This window comes from Argiope bruennichi, chromosome 7 (genome assembly GCF_947563725.1).
Source record: "Argiope bruennichi chromosome 7, qqArgBrue1.1, whole genome shotgun sequence".
NCBI lineage: Eukaryota > Metazoa > Arthropoda > Arachnida > Araneae > Araneidae > Argiope > Argiope bruennichi.
Window position 1 is genome coordinate 93,309,516 of NC_079157.1, and position 23,313 is coordinate 93,332,828.

Consider the following 23,313-nt stretch of genomic DNA (forward strand, 5'->3'; position numbering starts at 1 on the left):
AGTTGATTTCCATCAAGCCTGATTCGATAAAAGTAGGTTTACATTACTTCATTTTGAAAATCGCAGTTTTTTTTATTATTTCCCCCAGGTCGAAAGTGTAGTGAACTTGAAGTAAGCTTTTAAGCAACCTTGTTGATTAAGAAAAATTCTCAAAATTAGATATTTGAGAAGACTAATTAAAAAAGCAAATAAGTATTAAAAGAATTCTTTCTAACTTTTGCAATGCATATTAAATGACATCGTCAATGGTTAGTGCATACTTCAGGTTAAAAAATTTTTTTCTTCTGTATAAAAATCTTCTTGGATTGAAAAAAATATTCCTTGTTTGAATTATGACATGGATTATCCAGTTTCATATTTAATTTATAAGTTATATTAAAAATAATTATATTTTTTAAAAATTATGAAATTTTCTTTGCCAATTTTTAACTCCATAAAAAAACTGAACCTCCTTAGCATGGCTGAAGTAAGTGAAGCAATCAAAAGGAAGAATAATTGAATTGACAGCAAAATGTTTTTTTTTTTTTTTTACTTTTCTTTATTTAATTAATCTTATTTCCTCTTAATGTTTTCATTTACTTATGGTCCATGAAGGTCAATTAAATACCGGATTGAAATTCAGAAAATTTGGTCCCTATTGTTTAATTTAAATTTATTTTGAAGTTATTGTTTGCAAGTTCGGGCGATAGCGGCATAGAGCCCTAAAATTCTTTCATTTATTCTCTGTCCTTATTAGAACATTATCGAGATTGCAACTTATCATTTATTTTAAAAATAATAGCAATTTTTATCCGTTTATTTTTTTTTTCTTCTGTATTTTTACTCTTCTCTTTTATTTCATTCTCGTCTGCGTTATATATTGTTTGTAATTAGAGAAAAATTAAATAATCCGGAGGAAATATCAGAAAAAGAAAGTCTTCCACGAAAACTGGTTTGACTGGCCATTGATAAGAACAATTAGTAAAAAGCTGAACAATAAACAATCTTTTTTTTTTTTTTTTTTTTTTGCTTACAGGACACGAGCGACATGACAAAATGATTATTTCTCAATTTATATTGCATTTCGAAGAAAGTTAAACTATTTCCTAATATTTGCGAATAATTTAATTTGCTGTTCTGAAATAGAAAAGAATAAAGGATAAAAAGCAATAAGTGAAGGACGAATTGGAAATTAATGATACCGCATGTTGTGTTGACATTGCAGCAAACAGTAGAAAAACAAACTTAGATTTTCATGAGCGAGGTATTAAATTCGATACATAACTAAATCCGGTTTTTTCTCCTCCCTCTTCTTGAAAATTACGAGGTCCGTCCCAAAATAGCCCCAGTGTTGCTTCAAACGGGACGTTAATATAACAAAACAAACAAACAAACAAACCCTCTTCTGAAGTATTATATAAACGGATAACAAAAAAAAAAAAAAAATTAAAAACGCCATAAGAATAATTCTGATGTCAGGCAATCCTATTGTAAATCGCCGTTCCTGGAAATTTCGTAATTTTGAGTGAAGAGGCATTTCAGAGAAGAATTTAATTATTTCTTCTTGGTTTTTTAGTGTTATACTTATGAAGAGACAATTTCCTCTGTACCATTCTTTTTCATTATCTGTTAACACGTCTTTTCGTTTTCCGTGCAGTAAAATTTTTGAAAAAAATTCGAAACTTGAAAAAAAAAAATCATATTAAACAATATTTTCATAATAATAAAACGTTTCGGTTTCATAAAAGAGCAAAGCATTTTTTTTAAAAATTATTTTAAAGGATTCCCATCCTGTATTTAGGTCTGGTAAGGAATAACTGTATGTATACTGTGAATAATTTTGTCCCATTCTTTTAAAAGCTTTTTTTTCTGACCATCTTGGAAAGGTGATTTCAATCGTGCATGTTGGAAAATATATTTATTTAACCTGAGAAACAGTATCAATATACTTTCTGCAGTCTTTTAGAACGAAAATTTGTTCGCACAATCCCACTACCTCTTTTTTTTTTTTTTTTTTTTAAAGAAACTGTTGTAAGTATACCTATGTATTTCAGGTTTTGGTTTTGTTCAGCTAATTGTGTGTCAATAATTTGGTATCTAAAAATGAATTTACTCTTTAGCCTTGTATTTTTTCAACTTTTTATATCTCAGCTTAATTTTGTGCGGCCAGTTTTTAAAAATTAATCGGAAAAAAAATCTCATCGCCTATAAATTATTTGATTATAAATAATTCAAACAAATTTTTGTGCAAACCAATAATTGTACAATTTTTTTTTTGTATTAACTTATTATAGTTCAATTTTCTAAATGATGTTGAAATTATTGATATTCGACTGTAAGAAAACAGTATATATCAGCTAATTAACAATTTCCTGATGAGAGTCTACGCTTTTTTCCAAAAGTGATTTTTCATCACCTTTCCAAATATTACATAAGGTGTTTTTTCCCCTTTATACGCGGGTTCTTTTTTAGATTTATTAAAATCGCAAGACATCGGCCATTTTAAATTTCCATTACTTTTAAATCTGATTGAATTAAGATAGTTCTCGTATGTGCAAAAATAACAATAATAATGATGTTAAATGCAAACTACATCGTTCCTCACTTATGATATTTAGTGTAGAAAGTTACTAAAAATTCAGTGTTATCTGAAAAAATTATATACAATTATAGAATAGTATTATTTTGAAGATAAATTATATAAAATTTTGAAATCAAATGCATCGAACAAAATCAAAAGTTTTCTTGTATAATCTATTATTTGTCTTGATAAATCTATTACCATCCTACTTTCATAAAGACGATTTATTTCTTCCCCAATGAAAACCATTTCTCCCTCCCCTTTTTGGTATAATATAATGCATACGGTGCTTCATATATGAATAAATTCTTATTTATATGTTGGTTAGTTCAAATACTATTAAGGAAGTATTCTTCTAAAATGCTGATGGGAAATTGAACAACTGGCGCATCTGTTTCCGTGTGATAAGAAACAAAACAAAATAAAAACATTTGAATGATAAGGTCGTGCGAAAACATCGCTGCCTTATAGGGAACGGCTCCAAAGAAAATGTTAGTGCGCGTATATACCTCTCCCATCAGTTTGCCTTATATTCCGTTTTTGAATAAATATTCATGGGTATATTCATTTATTGGTACTGATTTGGGTAGCTTCAATCCTATGTAATATTTGGGTATTTTTCATGCTCTTATTTTATTCAAGAATCTTTACGAGTGTTAAATACGAAAAATTATGATAATTTTAAAATGGAACAAATTTCGATGTGCCCATTGAAAATGCAAATAAATAATAATCATATCATATTTAAATTGTATAATATTTTGAGGAATGTCATTATGTCTGCAGATCTTTTCTAATTTTGTTAATATGCGCTTTAGTAGCATGGACGAATGGCAAGTAGTTGTGATATTTTAAGGCCAATTCATATTTGGAAGGGGGGGGATAAAGGAGATCTGAAGCGTTGAAATCAAATTTTCATATGTATCTTTTGTACTTTATTCAGGATAATTAAGGTTATACCAGTTACCCCCCCCCCCCCCCGTCCTTCAATTTCTATGTGACAGTTGAAAGTTTTAAATTCACTTTTGTGGACATTCTAGTTTATTTATGTTTGCATAAGGAAGTAGATTTTACTATCCCCACAAAAGTTATGGAATGAATAAAACCTCCAAAGTTTTTTTTATTGATAAAATAATTATTTTCTTAACATCGAATGTTTATGAAAGAGCGGTATTTTCGATAAGAAATAATATTTAACTTTGCGCTATTCTACGGGCTCTGTACGGAAAATTATTAAGACACTGTTAAATTTATTTCATAATTATTAAATGATTTTAGAATTTTACTGTCAGTGTGCTTTTAAAAAACAGAAATAGAAAATCTAAATAAATAAATAAAGGCATTGTGAGAATTTGGAATATCAGCCTTGCATATATATAGTAGCTAGTATGCTTCAGAATTGTAGATTGACCGTTTGCAAGTTAACCCTTTCTAGGGCCGTGAGATGTATGCTTCCCACCAAATTTATCAATCTTTGTATGAAATTATGTAGGTTAGCATAAGTTCTGACAAATTTTTTTAGAAAGACAGAAACTTAGATGCTTCAGTTCTTTATCTCACACAAAATGATGTGTCTTGATTTGTTACTTAATTATTAATTAACCAAATTAAATTTATTTAATAAGCTAAATAAATCCCTTTTCTTATTCTAATTTCAAGACTAAAAATATTTTAACATAATATGACTAGAAAAAAATGGCCCTTTAAAGGGTTAAAAAGCCTTATTTATGGCTTGCTCGTGTGATTTTGAGGTCAATTCGATTCGTTGTTCCATCTAAATGTTTTTAACAAAATATCAATTGAGCAGAAATTGCTCTTGACTTTTTGTTATCCATTTTATCTTAGTCATTTTGGTCAGACTCAATCGGAGAAAATAATAAATGTATGCTTACTACATACTAATTTATTGCACTTTCTACATACTCCAGTGGTTGGTTAATTGCTTGTTTTGTATTTTATTCAGCAGTTATTACACAAAACATATCAAATTAAAAAAATATATAAATAAAGAAAACACCGTAATTGTAAAATTTAATAATTTCTGATTAATTCCTGTTTACAAGATTTTTATTAGTATGAAATATATTACAAAAAATCATCTGCCCCCCCCCCCCGAGCTTGAATATTATCGGTGCTTTGTTCCTTTAAAATATAATGAACATTTATTGATTTTTAAGTAGTATATTTCACTACTTAATTTCGTTCCCCCCCCCCCCTTAATCATTATTTTGATAAATTTAAAAAGGTTTTTAAAATCTTGATTTCTTTGGTTTAGAAAAAATGGGTCGATATTGGTGAAATATTTGCACTGCTTCATAAGTCATTATATTACTTATTCTAGAAATATAATGTTGGTAAATAAAAATGAAGAAAGTGAGGGGAAAAAAAAAATAGAACACTCAAATTTTCAAAGCGAAATTTAGCTGTGCTTGTGCTAATTTCAGCTTCAAAGGGTACCTTAAAAAATCGTTCAAAAAATTACAATTTCATAGATTTTTTTTTTTTTTTTTCTTTTTTTGCAGTTCGGATAGTAAATTATGAGCTTAGGAAAATAGATATATTTTAATCGATTAATTAATTGCACTGTCTATATGAGCAGTTGCTGCCACCATTTTTTTTCTTTTTCTTTTGCACAATTCCATGGAATACTATTTTTAAAAATCTTCCTATTTTTATTATTATTTTTTTGGTATATTTGCATTCGTTTTGAATGTATTCTAAATGTATTATATTTTGCCCCATCTTTAAAATTTTATGAAAATAACAAGTTGATCTCATGCAATATTTGAATTCCAGCTACAGAATTTACGCAACGAAATTTTCTGGTTGTCGGTTTAATCTGCTCTGGGGCCTTTTCACCTTAATATCGAATATGTCTGCTTATATTACGGTCTCCACAACTGATGGAGAATTTTTTTTAAAAAAATTGCTTCTTCATGAGTGATCAAATAACTAATCTATAGGATCAAAAAATTCAATTCTAAAATTGGGAATATTTGTAAAAATTATCACATCCTTATACATCTACTTGTCATTTAGATAACTTAAATAATTTTTGTCTCTGTTTATTATTATAATTATTTGAACCCTTACTTCAAAGTTCTTAACGGAAGTCCTTTTCGACAATTAGTTTATCTTTTTGTTCCCATCCCCTAGAGAAATCTGTTTTGGGGGATTTTTTCCCCTCTTTCCGTTAATGCACCACAATTGATCATGTATGGAATAATAAAAAAGACAAAAAAAAAAAAAGAATCGGAATAATTTTCCGCCAGCAGTGGAGTAAAAAGTAGAAAGCAGACAAATCGGTTGATTCAGCATTTTGGCTATGTTCCAAGAATCTTGCGCATGCTCTTTGAGCAGCAGTAGATGTACTTCTGTGCTAAATTATACATCTGTGCTGCTCCTCCGTAAATATCCTCGCTAGTCAAGTCTGGTTGAGTCATATGTTTGTGGTGTATTGGTAGTTGGAGAAGCAAAATTTCAGCTGTCGCATTTAATTTTTTCCTTTTAAAAAAAGTCATGAATATTATTAAATGCGACTTTTACGAAAAGTCAATATTAAATTTTACATTGGTGATTAAATTTATTAGTATAAATTATTAGTGAAACTTTTCATAATGCAAATCAAGGACCGTTAAAAGTATTTCTATTGCAATACATTTGAAATGACTTCAATGATTAATATACTACTATGTCGATAATTAAATTGCTGTCTAAAAACAAATTCCATTTAGTTTGACTCATTATGTTTTCTAATATGGTTTTTTAAGTATTGCTTGATTTTTTTGTGTTCTAATTAAGTGAATTGTTATTGATTCCCATACCAACTTTTGCCCTCTGAATATTCCAATCGATTTTTTTTTTCTTTAGGCATTTTTAGTTCTGATTTTGATAATTATATATCAAGAGTAAAAATTTAAAATTAAAAGAGTAAAATTAAGAGTAAACTTAATATGGGCTAAAGTAATAGATCAAAAACAAACGTAATTTTTTTTTTGAAAATAAGTTTTATCTTTTATAACTAAACTATATATATTATAACTAAACTTATAACTATCTTTTTTAACTAAATAAATGAAAGATCGGTCCATTCAACACCAAATTCTTGAACAGCATTATAAAAGTTGCATTTTTTTTTTCAGTATAAATAATGTGGAAAACAAAATTATTTTATTAAAAATAATTGTATATAGATTTTTTTTTAAAGATGTTTAACCCAGCTTATCAATTCTACCATTTGACTTAAACAATATTTTTAAAAATTACGAATATCCTTTTTTTTTTTCCCCGGTTCTATTAGAATTATTAAATGTCCCATTTTATCCCAGTTACTTATAAAAAGTCTCGATTTTTCATGAAATCTTTAGTAGCTTATTGCACCTAATTCTTTTTCATATCATGGGCTTGTAATTATTCTTTTGGCATCTTAAGTAGTTTTGAATTATTCAGGTAACATGAAATATTGACTAATTCGATTACAATTTTAGAATCAAAAGCTATTGTGTACTTTTTTTTTTAATTCTATTATATGCTGAATTTTATTTTTCCCACTTCCTCGATTTTAATCTCTGCGTTTCTTTTACCAAAAGTGGTCTTAATTAACATTTAAAATGACCAGAAATTTGGCTGAAGAACAAAAAAAAAAAAAAAAAAAAAAAAAAAAAAATGGATAGGAAAATTAATAAAATAAATTCATAAACAATAAAAGCACTCTTAAAAGTATCTGAAAACAAAGAATCCAACTTGACGTAAATAAAAGACGTGTTCACATTGCTTGGTATTTTCAACTAAAAGAACGAATAAGAGAGAACATTGAAAAGAAAGAAAAACCGGCTTAGCGCTGTCAGAGAGACTTTTACCAAATAATCCTTGGAAAAGGTCGGAAGGATTCTTCAGAAATTATTTATTTTAATTTGAACTCTATACGGATCAATAAAAATGAAATTATTTGAAATACTTTTTTTTTTTTTTTTTTTTTTTTTTTTTTTGATTTCTTGATTGGCATAGGATCGAAAATTAGTCTTCTCCGACTGATCCGAAATGTCCGGTCGCATCAACTATTATTTAATTTATTGTATGGAATTTGATGCAAGTTTACAAATAAATAATTACTGAAATCAGGCTCTTTTGGTATTTACTTGAATTTGGACTTTTCGGGTTCAAGGTTATAATAGTAGTGTATTTACGTTGGAGAGTTCTGTGATTTTCAATCGAAACTGAAGTGAAAGAAGATGCTAAAAGCAGAACGTTTATTAGATTTCTGAACTTGGTATCCTAAACTATTAAGACCTTTTTTTAAAAAAAGGAAAAGAAAAGATTGGTATTTTGTTTCAGTTTAATTTAAGATTTTAACTGCTGTTTTAGATATTCGGGAATTTAATTGTCTGGAAATATTCTTTTGTCCTACAACAAAAATATAATTTGTTTAACATACTACATCTGGTTAACATCCTATAATGCAAGACTTTTATTTATTTTTATGGTTTTTTTAAAATTTTAAATATAATTTTAGCAATATATTAAATAATTAGTCAATGAATTATTGTTTTTTCATGAGTAATTTTTTTCCAACGGGTTTATTCAAATTTATCTTGTTAAAGTGACCATATTATTGGGAATTTAATTTAAATGCCTTAGTTTGACATTTTTTGTTAAAATTATATGTAATAAAAATTTTGTAGAAATATTAACAAAATTGAATTTTCAAGAAAATAACTTCTAAAGAATAGTCCTTCCCAATTTTTATTACACGAAATATATTGTCACCGTACATTGGAAGGGACTCCTTTCCCCTCTGTTTATTATAAGTAATGTGGGCTCATAAAAAATAGGTCATTGGAAATAGGTAAGAATTAATAAATTTTTTTTTTCGTACTGTATACATTGAGACGCAATTTTTTTTTTTTTTTTTTGTGGTGAATATTGTACATTATAAAAGTCCCAAATTATCGGAGTAATTTAGGTAGTTAGCATGCATGCATATATATATATATATATATATATATATATATATATATATATTTGAATGAGATGTTCTGAATTGTTTTATTTTTACTTATAAGTAAACAGATCATTTTGTAAAATTAAAAAGAAAAAACTAAAATGTGTTTAAAAAAATTTAGATTATGAAATACTCTTTCAAAGTTCAGCGATTAATAGATTTGGATCCCTTTGTTTCAATACACAATGACAGTTCAATAATTTAAATACTTTTGAATATTAAATGCCGTTATACTTTCATTCTTTCTATACTGTCATTTTTTTAATGTTTATTGCCCTGAATCACTTGGGATATCTGTAGCGAAGTTTGTAGCTTTCATTATATAATTTTATTTTTTTCGCTACTATTTCTCATCAGTAGCCTGGAAAATATAAAAAGGTTTTCGTTCGGTTGAGTTATATTAACTAAGTCTCGTTTGAAAGCAATACCAGATCTATATTGGGAGACTTCCGATCATTGATATTATTTTTTCGTCCTCTCGTCATATATGACCTTAAAGATGATACAGACATATTAGCTTTTTGTTACCTTGGGGTCAGAAATCTATACCTCCATTGCTTCCCAGTCGCTATATTATTGCCTCTTCGTACCAACGGCGATGGAACTTATATTCCAGATTTCGGATTCATCTTTCAAATTTGATTGAATATTTAGTAACAAAGCAGATGCAATGCACCTGCATTAAAATATTTAAAAAAAAAACTTTTAATTGGGTTATTGTTCTGACCTACTTTTGCTTCCTTTACATAATTGTTCCACTTCCTTAAAATTACGGTATCTAATTTTGAAATAAATGAAGACATTTTTTCTTATTAATATTAATTTGGCAAAACTTTTTAATCCGGGAAGCCTTTTTATGAACAAAAATAATTTTGCCCAATGCATTAATTCTATATATTAAATTTCTTCCCTAGACAGAGGAAAAAAATATTGAAATTCGGCAATAGGTGGCACCACATGCCGGTTCATTTCTAAAACTATGTACCAAGTTGGGAAATTTACAATAGTCATTGGACGTTTCGTCTATTGTGGTTAGCTTAAAACTCATTGGAAGAATGGCTTAATTTAAATTTTAACCTTTTTTACAAATAAACTGACAATAATAATTATAAATATGAAAACTTGCATACAAAAATCACACCTGGATAGTATTACTTTATTTGCGAATTGTTCTGGTTCAAATTCGTGGTCAGTAGTGTATGTTTTTAGGTGTCAAAGTAACAAACTAACTATCATATATACTTACGTGTAACAAAAAAAAATAACGAGATTTTAATATCCTGATAATTTTTTTAACGTGATATTCTCTAAGAAGAGGCATAAATATCAAAGTCATTCATCAGAATTACTTCTACCGGTCTGTCAGTTGCACGTGCATTTTACTGGATTGGAAGTCGCAATAGAACATGCCTGTTCTAATGTTTGTTTGGAATGTGGCTTATTTTTCAGTGTAGAACTAAATTTTTATTAATATTCATGCCTTACTGGGATTATTCTAATCATCTGATAGTTATCGATGTGTTTTGGTTCTCGGACTTCAGAAACATTATTTATAAATTATCATACTTATGAATGTTTTTTATTATAAATAATTTTAATAAATTATGTAGCTAGTGAAATTTTCATCCTTTCATTAATAGTTTTATGATCTGTTAGAAAACTAAATTTAAATCATTTGAGTACTTTCAATTTTTTATAATTATGAACTTCTAATCTGTAGTATTTTGTTTTGTTTTTAATTTCCCTGTTAGTGTTTAATAACTTTTATTTGAAAGATGATCAGAATAATGTGTGATGGTCATAAATGTATTTCAATAATCATTTGAAAATAAAAAATTATATTTGCATTAATAAATGAATTTTTTTCTTCCCTAGTAACTATATAATAGTCTGTATTGATTCAAGGCTTATTGATGATTTAAAAATGCTTTCAAGTGAAAATTTTGGGCAACACTATTTGAGAAGATTGAAATTCTAAAAATAATTTTTAAGGTTCAGAATGGAATTATTTATTTTAATCATTTTGCTGGTCATGATTTTAATATAAAAAATAGTATTTTGGTGAAAATGCATTATATGTATACAAAACACATTAAGGTTTGATTGATTGATTTTAATGTAATCATAAGGATATTTTTAAGAGCAATATTACTACAATACTTGGTGTCTGATAAATCTAGCTTTTTTTTTCCCCAAAAAATAGTCCATTTAATTACTTGTGTCACAAAAGAGTTATAGTAAACTAGAATCCAATCTATGACAGTAAAATCCAAAAACCAAATAATGGTAAAGTACTGTTATTGTAGACAATTATCTGTATTGATTTAGATGCATAGAGTCTGGAGCATTGATCAAAACTTGCACTTATCAGTTTGCACCAACTCTGCATGGTAACCATTGAAATTGAAGTTGAAATAAACTTATGAAGATTATATAAATTTCTGCACTATTATAGTTTCCTATAGTGCTAAGGTGTATTCTTTGGGTTATCATTATTTTGATTATATTTTTAAAAATTGAATTTTGATTAAGAAGTAACAGCTATAATTTAAGCAAATACATTATGTAATTCAATAAAAATAAATTGAATATCTAGATTAACATAGTGACTGCAGTATGTGAATTTGGTCTAAAAACAACATAGTTCTAGCAACTGTGCTTGTTCTATACAATTTATTTAAGAAAAATGTGAATATACTCTTGTCTTCTATTAATATTTCCAAACCATCCAAATTGATATGCAAGTTCAATTTTAACTCTCAAGGAATGTTTTTGAAATATGAGATATTGTATTCATAGCAATAGATGTGTTTAGCAAAGTTTAAATGTTCAGTTTCTAGTGTTTACAATGATTAAAAACCTTGTTTAATTTTATAGTACATCCTTGTTATAGGGATGGCAGTATTATTGGTGTGTTTCAGTTAAATGATATTAATGATATGATATTTGGCTTGGTGACAAAAATTGCCAATGAGTCTTATGAAGCAAGAAACTTTATTTAAATAATTTTCTGTTGTGCACTTTTATGCGGAGAGCTCAGAAATCTTTTTTTAAATTGCAAAGGATGGTAGATAGAATAGGAATTATTCAGTTCATGCTTATTTATTAACTATGTGTCATAGCATTGCAAACTGTAAAATCCACAGCATATCACTGGTGAACATAATGAATTTTTAGTTATGAAAGAACCTATTGACGTGTGATATTTGGAGGCATTTTTTTAGAAGCGGGTAGTTGATTATTCGCGGGTGTACGGTGAATATGCAAATATCATTTTTTTGACGCTTGCATAAAAATTCTTATCCTTTAAAACCATTTTATTGGTTAGTTTAATAGGATAGTTGTAGCATCATAAATATGTAGATATTTTCCTAAGAACTATTACTCAATTGCTCAACTCTGTTCTCAACTTTTCTTCTCAATTCTGTTTTCTACTCTGTTTTGAACTTGGATGAAATATAAATTTAATTAATAAACTTCTTATTGCAATTATATAATTTTGATTAATAAACTTCTTATTGCAATTAATTAAGAAATAAAGTATTAACCTATATTAAAATAACCTGTATTAAAGTTTTTTTTTCTTTTTTTTATAATATATCTAAATTTCATTTTATATTTTAGTGATGATAATGAGTCCTCTCAAAGTACAGATGATACTATGGATCTGGAAGAAGGAGAAATTTTGGATTCTGGGGCTGAAGAAGAAGAAGAAGAGAAAGATTTTTCAAAAAGTATAAAATTATTTACTGTATTTATTATTTTGTCTATTTTTAAAAGTAAATTCTTAAAATAGAATTTTTTAATTATATTTTGAAAAGCTAGTCATGATAATATAAATTAATATATTCTGAAGTCTGTTATCAAAATTTCATTATACCTTTTGTGATGTTTTCTTTAAAAAATTATTTTGGTAAATTCATCATTTAAAAAGAAAAAGTCTTATTATGTAAATTTTCTTATCTGGTTATTCTGAATGAAATGTTTGTAAAATGAAATTTGAGAAAAATTTCTTAATCAATCTGAGTATACATTTTTTTATATTTATACATTATTAATGCTTTATTTTATTAATTTATTTTTTGAAAATGAGGATAATTTGATTTTTAAAAATAATTTAATTAATTCAGAACTGTTGCATTTTTATTTGGATCAATTTATGACATTTTCTCATTAGATTGATGCAAAAAAATACTTGAAAGTAATATTTATTAATATAAACCAGATGTTGAAAAAACAGATTGAAATTCATGTCTTTGTGCTAACTGAAATCATTTCATCCATATCCATCTTAACCCTACACTGCATGATTTTTTATTTTTCCTTGAAAAAAATATATATGTAATAGAGTGTAATGATAAAACATGAAAAAATATTTAAAAAAAATTAAGTCTAAATTTTCATTATTTTTTAATTAAATGTTAGTTTGTTGCCAAGTGGCAACATCATGCAGTTAAGCATAAAAAATAAAAAAACAAACTGTGCCAAATGGCTACACCATGCATTCCAGAGAGAAAAATTACTGTAAATGATAGTCTCTAAAACAGTTCTTCTCTTTATAAAAACATAGAGGAATTGAGCATTTCATGCACTGTACTCTTGTAAATCCTTTACAATTCAACATTTTACATCGTTGTTTATTTGTAGAATGCTCTGGCCAGTGATCAATTCTGTCAAATCTAATATCTTTTGGAGGCTCTTTTCGACAAGCTTTTTTTGATTGTTTTCCAACTGTTTCCTCTGCACTTGATGGTCTCCCTCTTTTTAGTGATTTTACTTGTCCATGTAAGCACAAAGTTTCTGCTAACTGCAATCTAAAAGTAACAAGTTTCATAGGCTTTTCACTGTTACGCTTTTGTTTGTGCACTCTCTTATACAGCAACCAAGCATTGATAATCGTCAGGTCTAATAAATGATAAAACAACCGAAAATACCACTTTTTGCTTCGCATTATTATTTTATACCTTCCAATCAAACTGTCAAGTAAGTCCACACCTCCCATGTGCTTGTTGTAAGTTTTTATAACGTAAGGGCAATTTACTTTTACATGACATTTTTGTTTCCTGTCAAAGCGCTGTACTTCACTTACCGGGTTTGTACCAGCAAATGTAGAGAGCATTGTGACAGTTTTATTGTCTTTCCATGATACATTTGACAGTTCACAGCCATCATATTCAGCCACAAATTCAGTGATGGATCCACGAACTTGTAACTTCAGCTCCCTTTCAGTTGGAAGTTTGCAGTCTGGAATTCTATTTCTTCTAATAGTTCCAAGAGATAAAATTCCCTTTTTCTTCAAATATACTTGCAGAGGAATAGAAGTGTAATAATTGTCAAAGTAAAGTTTGTGATTAACATTTTCTTGAACAGGACGAGTTAATCTAATAACTACATTACTACTAGCTCCTAAATCAGGCTCTTGAAGTATATTAGCAACATCAAGTTCTTTGCCACCATAAATCTCGAAATTGTATGCAAATCCGGATACTCCACTCAAAATGAAGAGTTTGTAACCGTATTTATGGGGCTTGTCAGGCATATACTGTTTTAAATGGTGTCTAGCTTTAGTAGCACACATTTGTTCATCGACACATAAACATTCTTCCATAGGAATGGAAAGGAAAGATTTTTGAAGTTCATCAATCAAAGGTCTCAGTTTGAAAAACTTATCCTGGCCTCCTTGCAAATCAGTTGAAAATGCATTATTGTCATTGAAATGAAGATATCTTCTTATTTTTTCAAATTCGTTAACGGGCATAGAATTTTGAATGAGAGATATTCCAACAGCAGGATTCCAGTACAATCTAAAATCTTTAACACTTGATACAGAACTCAATATACAAATTCCCAAATATTTTCTTATATCAGATGATGTTACATTCAGAGGTTTCTCAGGTGTCTGTTGTACACTATATAGAATAGTTTGTTCAGAAATAAAAGTTATGAGATCCGGATGAAAAAAATATGAAAAAAACTCATAAGGTGTTTCCAAATTCAAAATATTTTGAGGTAACTGTGTATCTCCACTGAAAGTTATGATTTCAGGATTTACTTGCAAAGACTTTTTCTTCCATACAAGTTTAATTTTTTCCTTTTTAACTTTCTTACTTTTTTCCTCTAATGTCTTGTTACCTAAAGTCGAACTTTCGTTTTGAATATTCACTTCATTTTCAGATGATTCAGAATCATTGTTATTGTCAGAAATATCTTCTGAATTTCTATTGAAGAGAACATTAGGATTAAATGTAGGATCTTCATCGCTATCATCAAAATCATCATCGCTTCCACTCGAAAGAGCATTCCATATTTCATCTGTCAATAATTTCTTTTTACCATCTGTATCAACAAAGTAAACAGACCTATGCTCTTCCATTATTCTAGCTTATAGAATTTCAAAGAAAAAATAAATTGCTTCTAATTATATCACAAAACTCATAATTAAAACTGCAAAGACAAAAAAGAAAGACAAAATGTAACATAAGTAGTATAAACAAAGCACATGCTTTCTGAACTACAGTGTTGAGTTGAATTGTTCATCGCATCCTTCCTGCATGATGTTGCCAAATGGCTACAGATACATATTGTGGCTTAAATTTTTTTTAAATATTCGCTTTATCATAAAAAGCCTAATAAACGAATTTTAATAGTTCATTTTATGCATATGATTTTTTTAATGGACCTAGGAAAACATTTAATAGTAAATAAAAATTTCAAAATATGGCCATTTATGTGATTGCAAAAGTCTACTGCTATGTCTCCATTTACTGTTATCCACGGACACCTACCGCCATCTATTGAGAATAAATGGTGATAACTGAATCAAAGAAGTCCAAACTTACTTTTAATGCACAGTGTTGCCTCATGGCTACATTTTTCTGGTCATGAAGATGACAAATCGCCAGTGTAGCCAAATGGCAACATGATGCAGTGTAGGGTTAAGATGAAATGAAGCTGGTGACTCTTAACACTCACTCTAAATTTTTAAAAAAGTGATATTTTCATTATAAAATCATGTTTAAAATGGCAAGTACTTCTTGCTATTACTAGCATAGCTAAATCAGGAAATCTTTCCAAATTCAGATGCCTCATTATACTCTAATATTCTAATTTTATAGATTATCTGTTGTCAATATAAATAGTTTTTTTTTTTTTTTAATGCTTTTCATTTGCTTCACAAAAGCAAAATTGTACACCAGATTCAGCAAAAAGCTCGCCTAACATTTCAAAAACCTTTTCTTGGAAAACTAGTGGCTATATAGCTGCTTCTGCTACTATTCTAAATAAAAAATATTCTGCACCAAAATGTGTGATTAGTGAATACTATTGCTGGAACTAGCTTTTTTAACAAAATTCTATTTATAGATTTTAAAATGTATGTATAATGGAAGAAATTCTTTGAATGTATTTATTTCTGTACTCAGCATATATTTTTTGCTTTTTAAGGTTCCTTAAAAGAAGCACTGGATAAAAGTCTAGTTCAGAATATTGAGCAGCTAGCAAATCACAAAGGAAATGTAAAGTCTGAAGAGAGTCCTATTCGTAAGGCAGCGCCTTCTCGTAAGCAGGTAATTGCATTTTTCCTGCATTATTTTTTAATATTATTTCTTGAAAAGATAGTTAAAAAGTATTATTTTTGTAAATGTATTTTAGTGTGATAATTTTTATTAGACATAATTTTTTGTTTTCGTTTTTGCATATTGATCACATAGTTACAATTTTCGTCTTTCAGAAAAAAATGGCTGCTAATTACTTGGATCCTGATCGAATTGATGATGAGTCAGAGGAAGAAGATGGTTGGTTTCCAGGATCTCCAAAATATAAATCTAAATATAATGACAAACCAGTTGATTATCGAATGGAACTCGAAGCGTACAGAGGTACTCCACCTAGCTCTCCAGAACGGAAAAGACGGTTAGCTATTTCAATTGCATATATTAATTTTTTTGGACATATATACATTATTTTATAACTTTCTGGAGATATTAATGTTTACCATGCGTACATCAATGTATTTGTCTATAAGAATTGTAACTTTGTGTCATTTTCGCACACAAACATACAGATGGCAACATTTCTTTTTCAGATTCTGTTAATATAAATATAGTAGGCAAACATTTTGTTGCATTCTACAGTTACAAGGTCCTGTTAATCCATTGATATTTAATATTATTGGTTAAATTTATGAGCCTATTTTAAAATGTTTGCAGTTCCCTTTATGACAAAGTGATATATTTTTCAGGAGTAGTGTTGTTTTTACATTGTAATTTTAAATTCCTCATTTGAATAAAAACTAAATTTTGAATGCCTGAAAAATATACTGTAAACATCGTTCTTAAATATTATGAGTAGTTATTATTATTTATTTTAATAATTATTTTTATTAATTGAAATTAAGTTATTTTATTAATTGAAATTAAACTGTATATAATATTCTTTTAAAGATCAGTAATAAATTGCACCAGTATTTTATGTAAAAAAGTTTAATTATAAGTACAAGTTCTTGCATTTCAAAATTTGAACTCGCTGCTCAATATGATTTTCTTAAAAGAATAGTAATAATTCTTGCCTGTTTTTAAGCATTCCAAATTGTTATATTCTTTTTTCTCTTTCTTATTAGTTTTTTATTGAACTTTTCACTTATTCAATTATTTCATTTTCATTATTTTAATGGATTAAAAAGTTAAAACATACATTTGTAGGATTTTTTTTTCCTAATCCTTAGTCTGAAAAAGAAAATCTTTATATATTTACTTAATGAATTAATTTTTAAATGCAGAGGAATTTTTAAATCTTAGTTGCTTCTAATTTTCTAGTAATTTTTGTAAAGAAATTAATAGAAAATTATTAAAAATATAGTTACATTTATGAAAGTTATAATATTAAATGTGATCTTTGTAATTCAGTATATTATGTTAATTACTTATTTGTGATTATCCAGATCTTATAACTTGAATTATCTTTTTTTTTTTTTTTTTTTTTTTTTTTGTATCAGTTATTGATATCAAGTTCTACTTTTGTATGTGATGTAATGTTTTTTTTTAGCCGACCAGTTGATGATTTTTAATGTTAACTTTATAAACATCTTTTTAGTGATGAAAAGTCTAGAAAAAAGAAATCTTCAAAAAAGTCAAAGAAAACTAGGAAAACAATCAGACGAAAGGACATTAAAGGTGTAAGAGTTGCAAAGTATAAGAAGGATGCTGCCAGAGGTAGAATTTGCAAATTTTTCAAGGAAGGAAAATGTGCAAAGGTAAAATCAAAATCTTATAATTTCATTGAAACTAACTAAAGATTTGAGATTGATAAAATTTTCATTGATAATTAAAGTTTGTTTTTATTTTAATTTTTCTTTACAGGGATCTGATTGTATGTATTCTCATCATTCTGCTCCTCCATTTAAGAAAAAAGAGCTCTGCAAGTTCTACTTGAATGGTCACTGCAATAAAGGAAAAGATTGCCTATATATGCACAATATCCTTTTAAAAATATTTATTATGAATATTATGAAAAATTTATGCTCCTAATAAATAAACATAGATATTTATTATCGCACATGAATTCTTTATTAATATTTTTACCAGATCTTTAATCAGCTACAGTGTTAGAAGTTTTTTAAGTTTTAACATTTGGAATTAACATCTAAAAGTTTTCAAAGTTATTCACATTATGAAAGTTTCTTTTTTAATACTTTGTAGTTGTAGATTTTCTTGATACGGATTTTGTTAAAATTCTTGTTCAGTGACAAGATCTTGATGTTTAAAGGGGAGTAATTTTGTAACAGTTTTAATTTTAGCACCAGAAAGTTACTTGCTTAAGAAATAACTCCTCCAACTGTCTGTTGTGTGCAAATGCCTAATGTATATTAAATCTATCAAAGCTAAAGATTTTCCAGCTGGTGTGTTATGCAAATTTGTCTAGAAGACTATCTATTGTTCAAACTAATAATTGTTTATATTCCCAATAGCCTTTATGCAATTTCAAAACAGAATGTTAATTTAACTAAATAAGCTATATGGTCTAGTCTTAAATTTTATCAAATAGTTTAAAGTATAAATTTTCATTCCATTTTGTGCTATAAATATTTAATCTAAATCTTTATCATAGTATATATGTTCTTAAACTATGTTGCCTGCTTTATTGCTCTTATAATATAGCTGTTGCTTAGAATATAACTATGTATTCATGTAACCTTTTTTGCTCTGTTTTTTTTCTTTAACTTTTATTTTAAGTGAATTTCCCTGCAAGTTTTATCACACTGGATCAGAATGCTATGCTAAGGAAGACTGCAGATTTTCTCATGCTCCCCTTAATGAAGAAATGAAAAGAGTTTTACATGATGTAAGTAAAAGCAGATTTAATGCTTTTGAGATGCTTGATGTAAAGATTTAATGCTTTTGTAAGATTTTTGTGGTTATATAATAATAATCAACACATCTGAACTTTAGATTAATTCTCAACTTTCATTACTTTTATTTGTAATCATGCGAGTTTCACGATTTCTTTCTTTCATTTATGTTTATTCAGTTAGTTATAAGCAAGCAAATAATTATTTGTCAAAAATTTGATATAAGTAAAATTAGAATGGTTTATTTTCAACCCTTTGGCAATTGTAATAATCAATAAATACTATTTAGTTATAAATATAATAATTTAAGGTTTTAAATACTGCTTTTATGATTGATTATTTCAAAGATTAATATGTACTAGAATAAAGGAATTTAACTGTTATATTTATGAATATTTAGTTTTTCTCTTATAAGTATGATGAATTTCAACTATTTCAATTTGTAGATTATTTTTCCATTTAATTCAGCTTAAAGAATTTGATCTGAATATTTATTATTTTTGTTTTTGCATACCTTAATAATAATAATAATTTTATCTTTTTCATCCTGCTATGATTGAATAAAAAGTTTGAGAATTTTTGAAAGAAAGTTTTGAAACATTTCTGAAAATTTGTTACTTTAATTGGCATTCATTATGTTTTTTGAGATTAATCCAACCAGTATATTTTATTTGTAACTATTATAAATCCTTTTATTACTATATTAACTAATATGGTAGTATGTAAATGTAAACATGTATTTAATTAATTGCAAAGTTAAAGGAGAAGTTTAATTTCATATATTATTTAATATTTTACCTGATTTTCATGCGATACATTATTTTCATTTTAATTATATTTATGTACCCTATTAATTGTCTACCTAACTCAGATTAGTTTTTCAAAAGAAAATAATTCTGTAATCAAATTGTCAACACATGCAAAACTTTTGTGGCATTACTGATGATTAATAGCATAATGATGATATATCCATCTTAAAAGTTTCCATCCTTTTTACAGTAATTTAGCATATAGATTTCATTTTGATGCATAGAATAGCAATTAATTTTAGCATGTGGAATTCCAAATATTTGTGTCTCATTCTATTCAAATACATCAATTACTTTTAAATCCATATGGCTATATTATTTGTAGCTTTCCCATCTTGTGAACACATTTTATTATATATATTTTTTAAATATGTATTATTTGAGTTATAAATTCAAACTGTAATTGATTTATACTCTAGTACTTGAGAATATCCCATGGAGATGATGTGAGATTAAGATGTGATGATGACAGAGACGATGAAAGAGGTGGAAATGATAGAGAAAGAGATCGTGATAGGGATAGAAAGAGACGTCGCAGCTGTAGTCCAGAGCCCAGAGTTCAGCCACCTAAACGTACTTGTCTCTTAGGTTCTCCTCCCAGGCACATTAGAGAAGCTGAAGAAACAAAGCGTTGGCAAGAGGAGATGAAAATGTTGCAGCAGCAACAACCTGGTTTTGAAATACATTTAAGTCCTGATCGGGAAGAAGGCTCTTCAGCTCATTTTAAGTAAGGATTGTTTTCTTGTCAGTATCTTTTTTTCTTCTTTTACTTAATAAGCTTTAATGCTGCTTTGAAAAGAGTTAATTAACATACCAGCTGCTGAAATATTCTAAAGTGTGTTAATAATTTTACTTCTCATGATTCACAATGGAAAGCTGCTAGATTTGGAACTAGTAATGTTTGCTAAGTAAAATGGTGCTTTTTTGGCATATATTATTTTACTTGTTGTCCAATAAAAGTGTATCGCTTTTTAATTATTTACATTTATTTAAATTCTGTATAGTGTGCATTTGATAGTTACTAAAATTGTATAAGTGTTGTTTATGCAATGCTAATGCAGTATGGACATTTAACATCTAAGACTTCCATTTCTGAGATACTTTCATGAAAAATTAAAATGATCAAAATATCATTGTCTTAGGTATTATTAATTTAAGAATTCAGTTTTGATGTGCTGCTTTTATTAATTCTGTTGTAATATTTCAGTTTGCTTTACCATTCTTTATGTGGACATTTGAAGTTAAAAAATTCTATTACTGTTTAAATAGTGGTAATGAGTAAAAAAAAATTGCAGAAGAATGTGTATTAATTAAGTATAAGCAGCAATATTTCATATTGATATATTTTTACCACAATTATATTAATAAAATGTTAGTTTATTATTAACATTTGTACAATTGATAAATTATTGTAATTTTATATAATATTAATATTATTCATCCTATATTAATTAGAAACATATATTTTATATCAAATATATATTATACAATTGTTTTCTGAAATTTAATTATTCTGGTGGGCATTTTAAGTGTTTTGATGCTTTTTGTACTTTTACTTTTTAATAAATTTATGTACTTCTGTCTTGAATTTTTGTAAATGTTTGCCTATTTTTGCAGGCCTAATTTTTATCAAGAAACTTTACTGAATTCTCCCAGCCCGAAAAAAAGGCCACCCAATTCAGAAGCTCCTAATTCTTTCCATGGCAGTACTTCCAATAATTATAATCATGAATCTCCATCAAAAGTATATATATATGATGATGACGAGTTTATAGAAATTGATTTGCCTCCTCCGACTACTAAACAAGAACCTCCTGAAGAATTCCATTGGGATAATGTTCGGAGCATGACACATCATGAAGAGAATCACTTAAAACCATTTCATGGTATGTTTTTATTTTTAGTATATGAATAAATATTTTTCATTCTAAGATGCAAAACATGCTAAAGAAATTTAAGCATAACATTAATCATAATTTTACTTTAACTTATAACTTTAAGCAAGTAAAATAATTAGTGCATTTCTTTATTTTGTGAAACTCCAAAAATAAGTTAAGTGATGAATTTATAGTTAAATGTTATTTGAACGTGCTGATTTTAAACTATAGAAACTTTAATTATCTATGAAATTAGAATTGTATTAGAAAATATTATCAAAAGAAATTAAATTGTAATTTAGTATTTACTAGGGTTGAGCCTAATTTTAGTTTATTGAGAGAAAAAAAATCAGCATTTCAGAATAATTGATTCTTTTAATATCCTTTTTTTAAAATCAATACTACTTATATAACACTTTGATTGAAAAAAAAAAATTAAGAACTTCCTTGAATCATTAATTTTTTTTAATAATATTTTTATGAATACCCTTTTCAAACATTATTGTAGAGCCTGCAGTAAATAAGCATAAGAAGAATAATCTAGTAGTCTGTCGGGGTCTGTTTCACTTCAGCTGATTAGTTGACAGTTAAATTAGCTGAGTGGCCTTAGTCAATCTTTCAAATCATATTTTGTTTTATTTCTACTCATTAGTCTTAGTATGAGCAGGAATGATACTAATTCAGTGATCAGGAAAGCAACTGCTTTTGATTCCTTTTAGATCTACATTTCAAATAATGAGCCTCAGAATTTTTGAATGAGCAGTGTCTCCGTATACGTATAAGTTCTGAGCTTACTTGGTTTACCTGTTAGCCAAAGCCAGAAGACAACAATTTTCAATGTGTTTGTAAAATCAGGTTTTTAAAAAGCAAACCTTGTCTCTTGATTTAAATTGGAGAAATTGCATTCAAATAAATTTACTATTTTATTTTATTTTTAAAATTTTAAACATAATTTAATCTTTTGAATTGTGTAATCTTTAAAGAATCTTATTTTTATTTCATATTTTTATCAAAATATGCTATTCCACATTTATGATCAAAATGATTTGTAGTGGTAGTTTTTAAATCGGTTCCTCTGGTGTTATAATATGCAATATACTCCTGTGTAAAGTAGCTAATAGAGCATAAGTTTATGAATTTATATTAGAAATCATACAGTATGGGGTTATTTAATTCATCTTTTCCTTATGTATATGTGAAAGATTTGTTATTGCTTTATGTTTCTTACAGTTTATAAAAAAATACCATTATATGAAAATAGCAGTCAGAATTTGCAGCATATTATAATAATTCTTAATGGAATTATTTACATATTTGTATTACTGATATTAAAATAATAATAATGTAATTCATATTATTGCACATTAATTATTAGAACATAAAGTTATATAATATTTTTTATGTATAAATCCATTTTATTGCAATTTTTATATGTATACAAGTCAATGCAATTAATAGGATATTTTAAATAATGATAAATTTATAAATGATGTAACTGTTATTGTGATTTATAAAAAATTATTGATTAGTCTTTGTTATAAAAAATTATTGATTTGTGCCATATTACAATGTTTAATGCCTTAACGAGCTGGAAGTAGAAGTCTTCCCAATGAATTTCATCAATAATGGTTGGAATGTAGAAAATTGTTCTTTTTATATTCAAGAATCTTTATTTCGGAGAAATTTTAGATGCTAGATAATCTCCAATCAATGAGTTTAAT

The 23,313-nt window shown here is 27.1% G+C and overlaps 1 protein-coding gene across 3 annotated transcripts in view; it reads left to right on the top strand.

Annotated features, from left to right (window-relative positions):
* The window catches only part of LOC129975694 (protein suppressor of sable-like), a 31,830-nt gene that overhangs the window by 4,650 nt on the left and 3,867 nt on the right, over positions 1-23,313 (top strand). For all 3 annotated transcript variants that reach the window (XM_056088826.1, XM_056088827.1, XM_056088828.1), the window contains exons 2-9: positions 12,186-12,295; positions 16,005-16,126; positions 16,291-16,472; positions 17,652-17,811; positions 17,918-18,031; positions 18,789-18,899; positions 20,135-20,442; positions 21,333-21,601. In XM_056088826.1, coding sequence (XP_055944801.1) covers positions 12,186-12,295; positions 16,005-16,126; positions 16,291-16,472; positions 17,652-17,811; positions 17,918-18,031; positions 18,789-18,899; positions 20,135-20,442; positions 21,333-21,601 — 1,376 coding nt within the window. The remainder of the gene's footprint in view (positions 1-12,185; positions 12,296-16,004; positions 16,127-16,290; positions 16,473-17,651; positions 17,812-17,917; positions 18,032-18,788; positions 18,900-20,134; positions 20,443-21,332; positions 21,602-23,313) is intronic.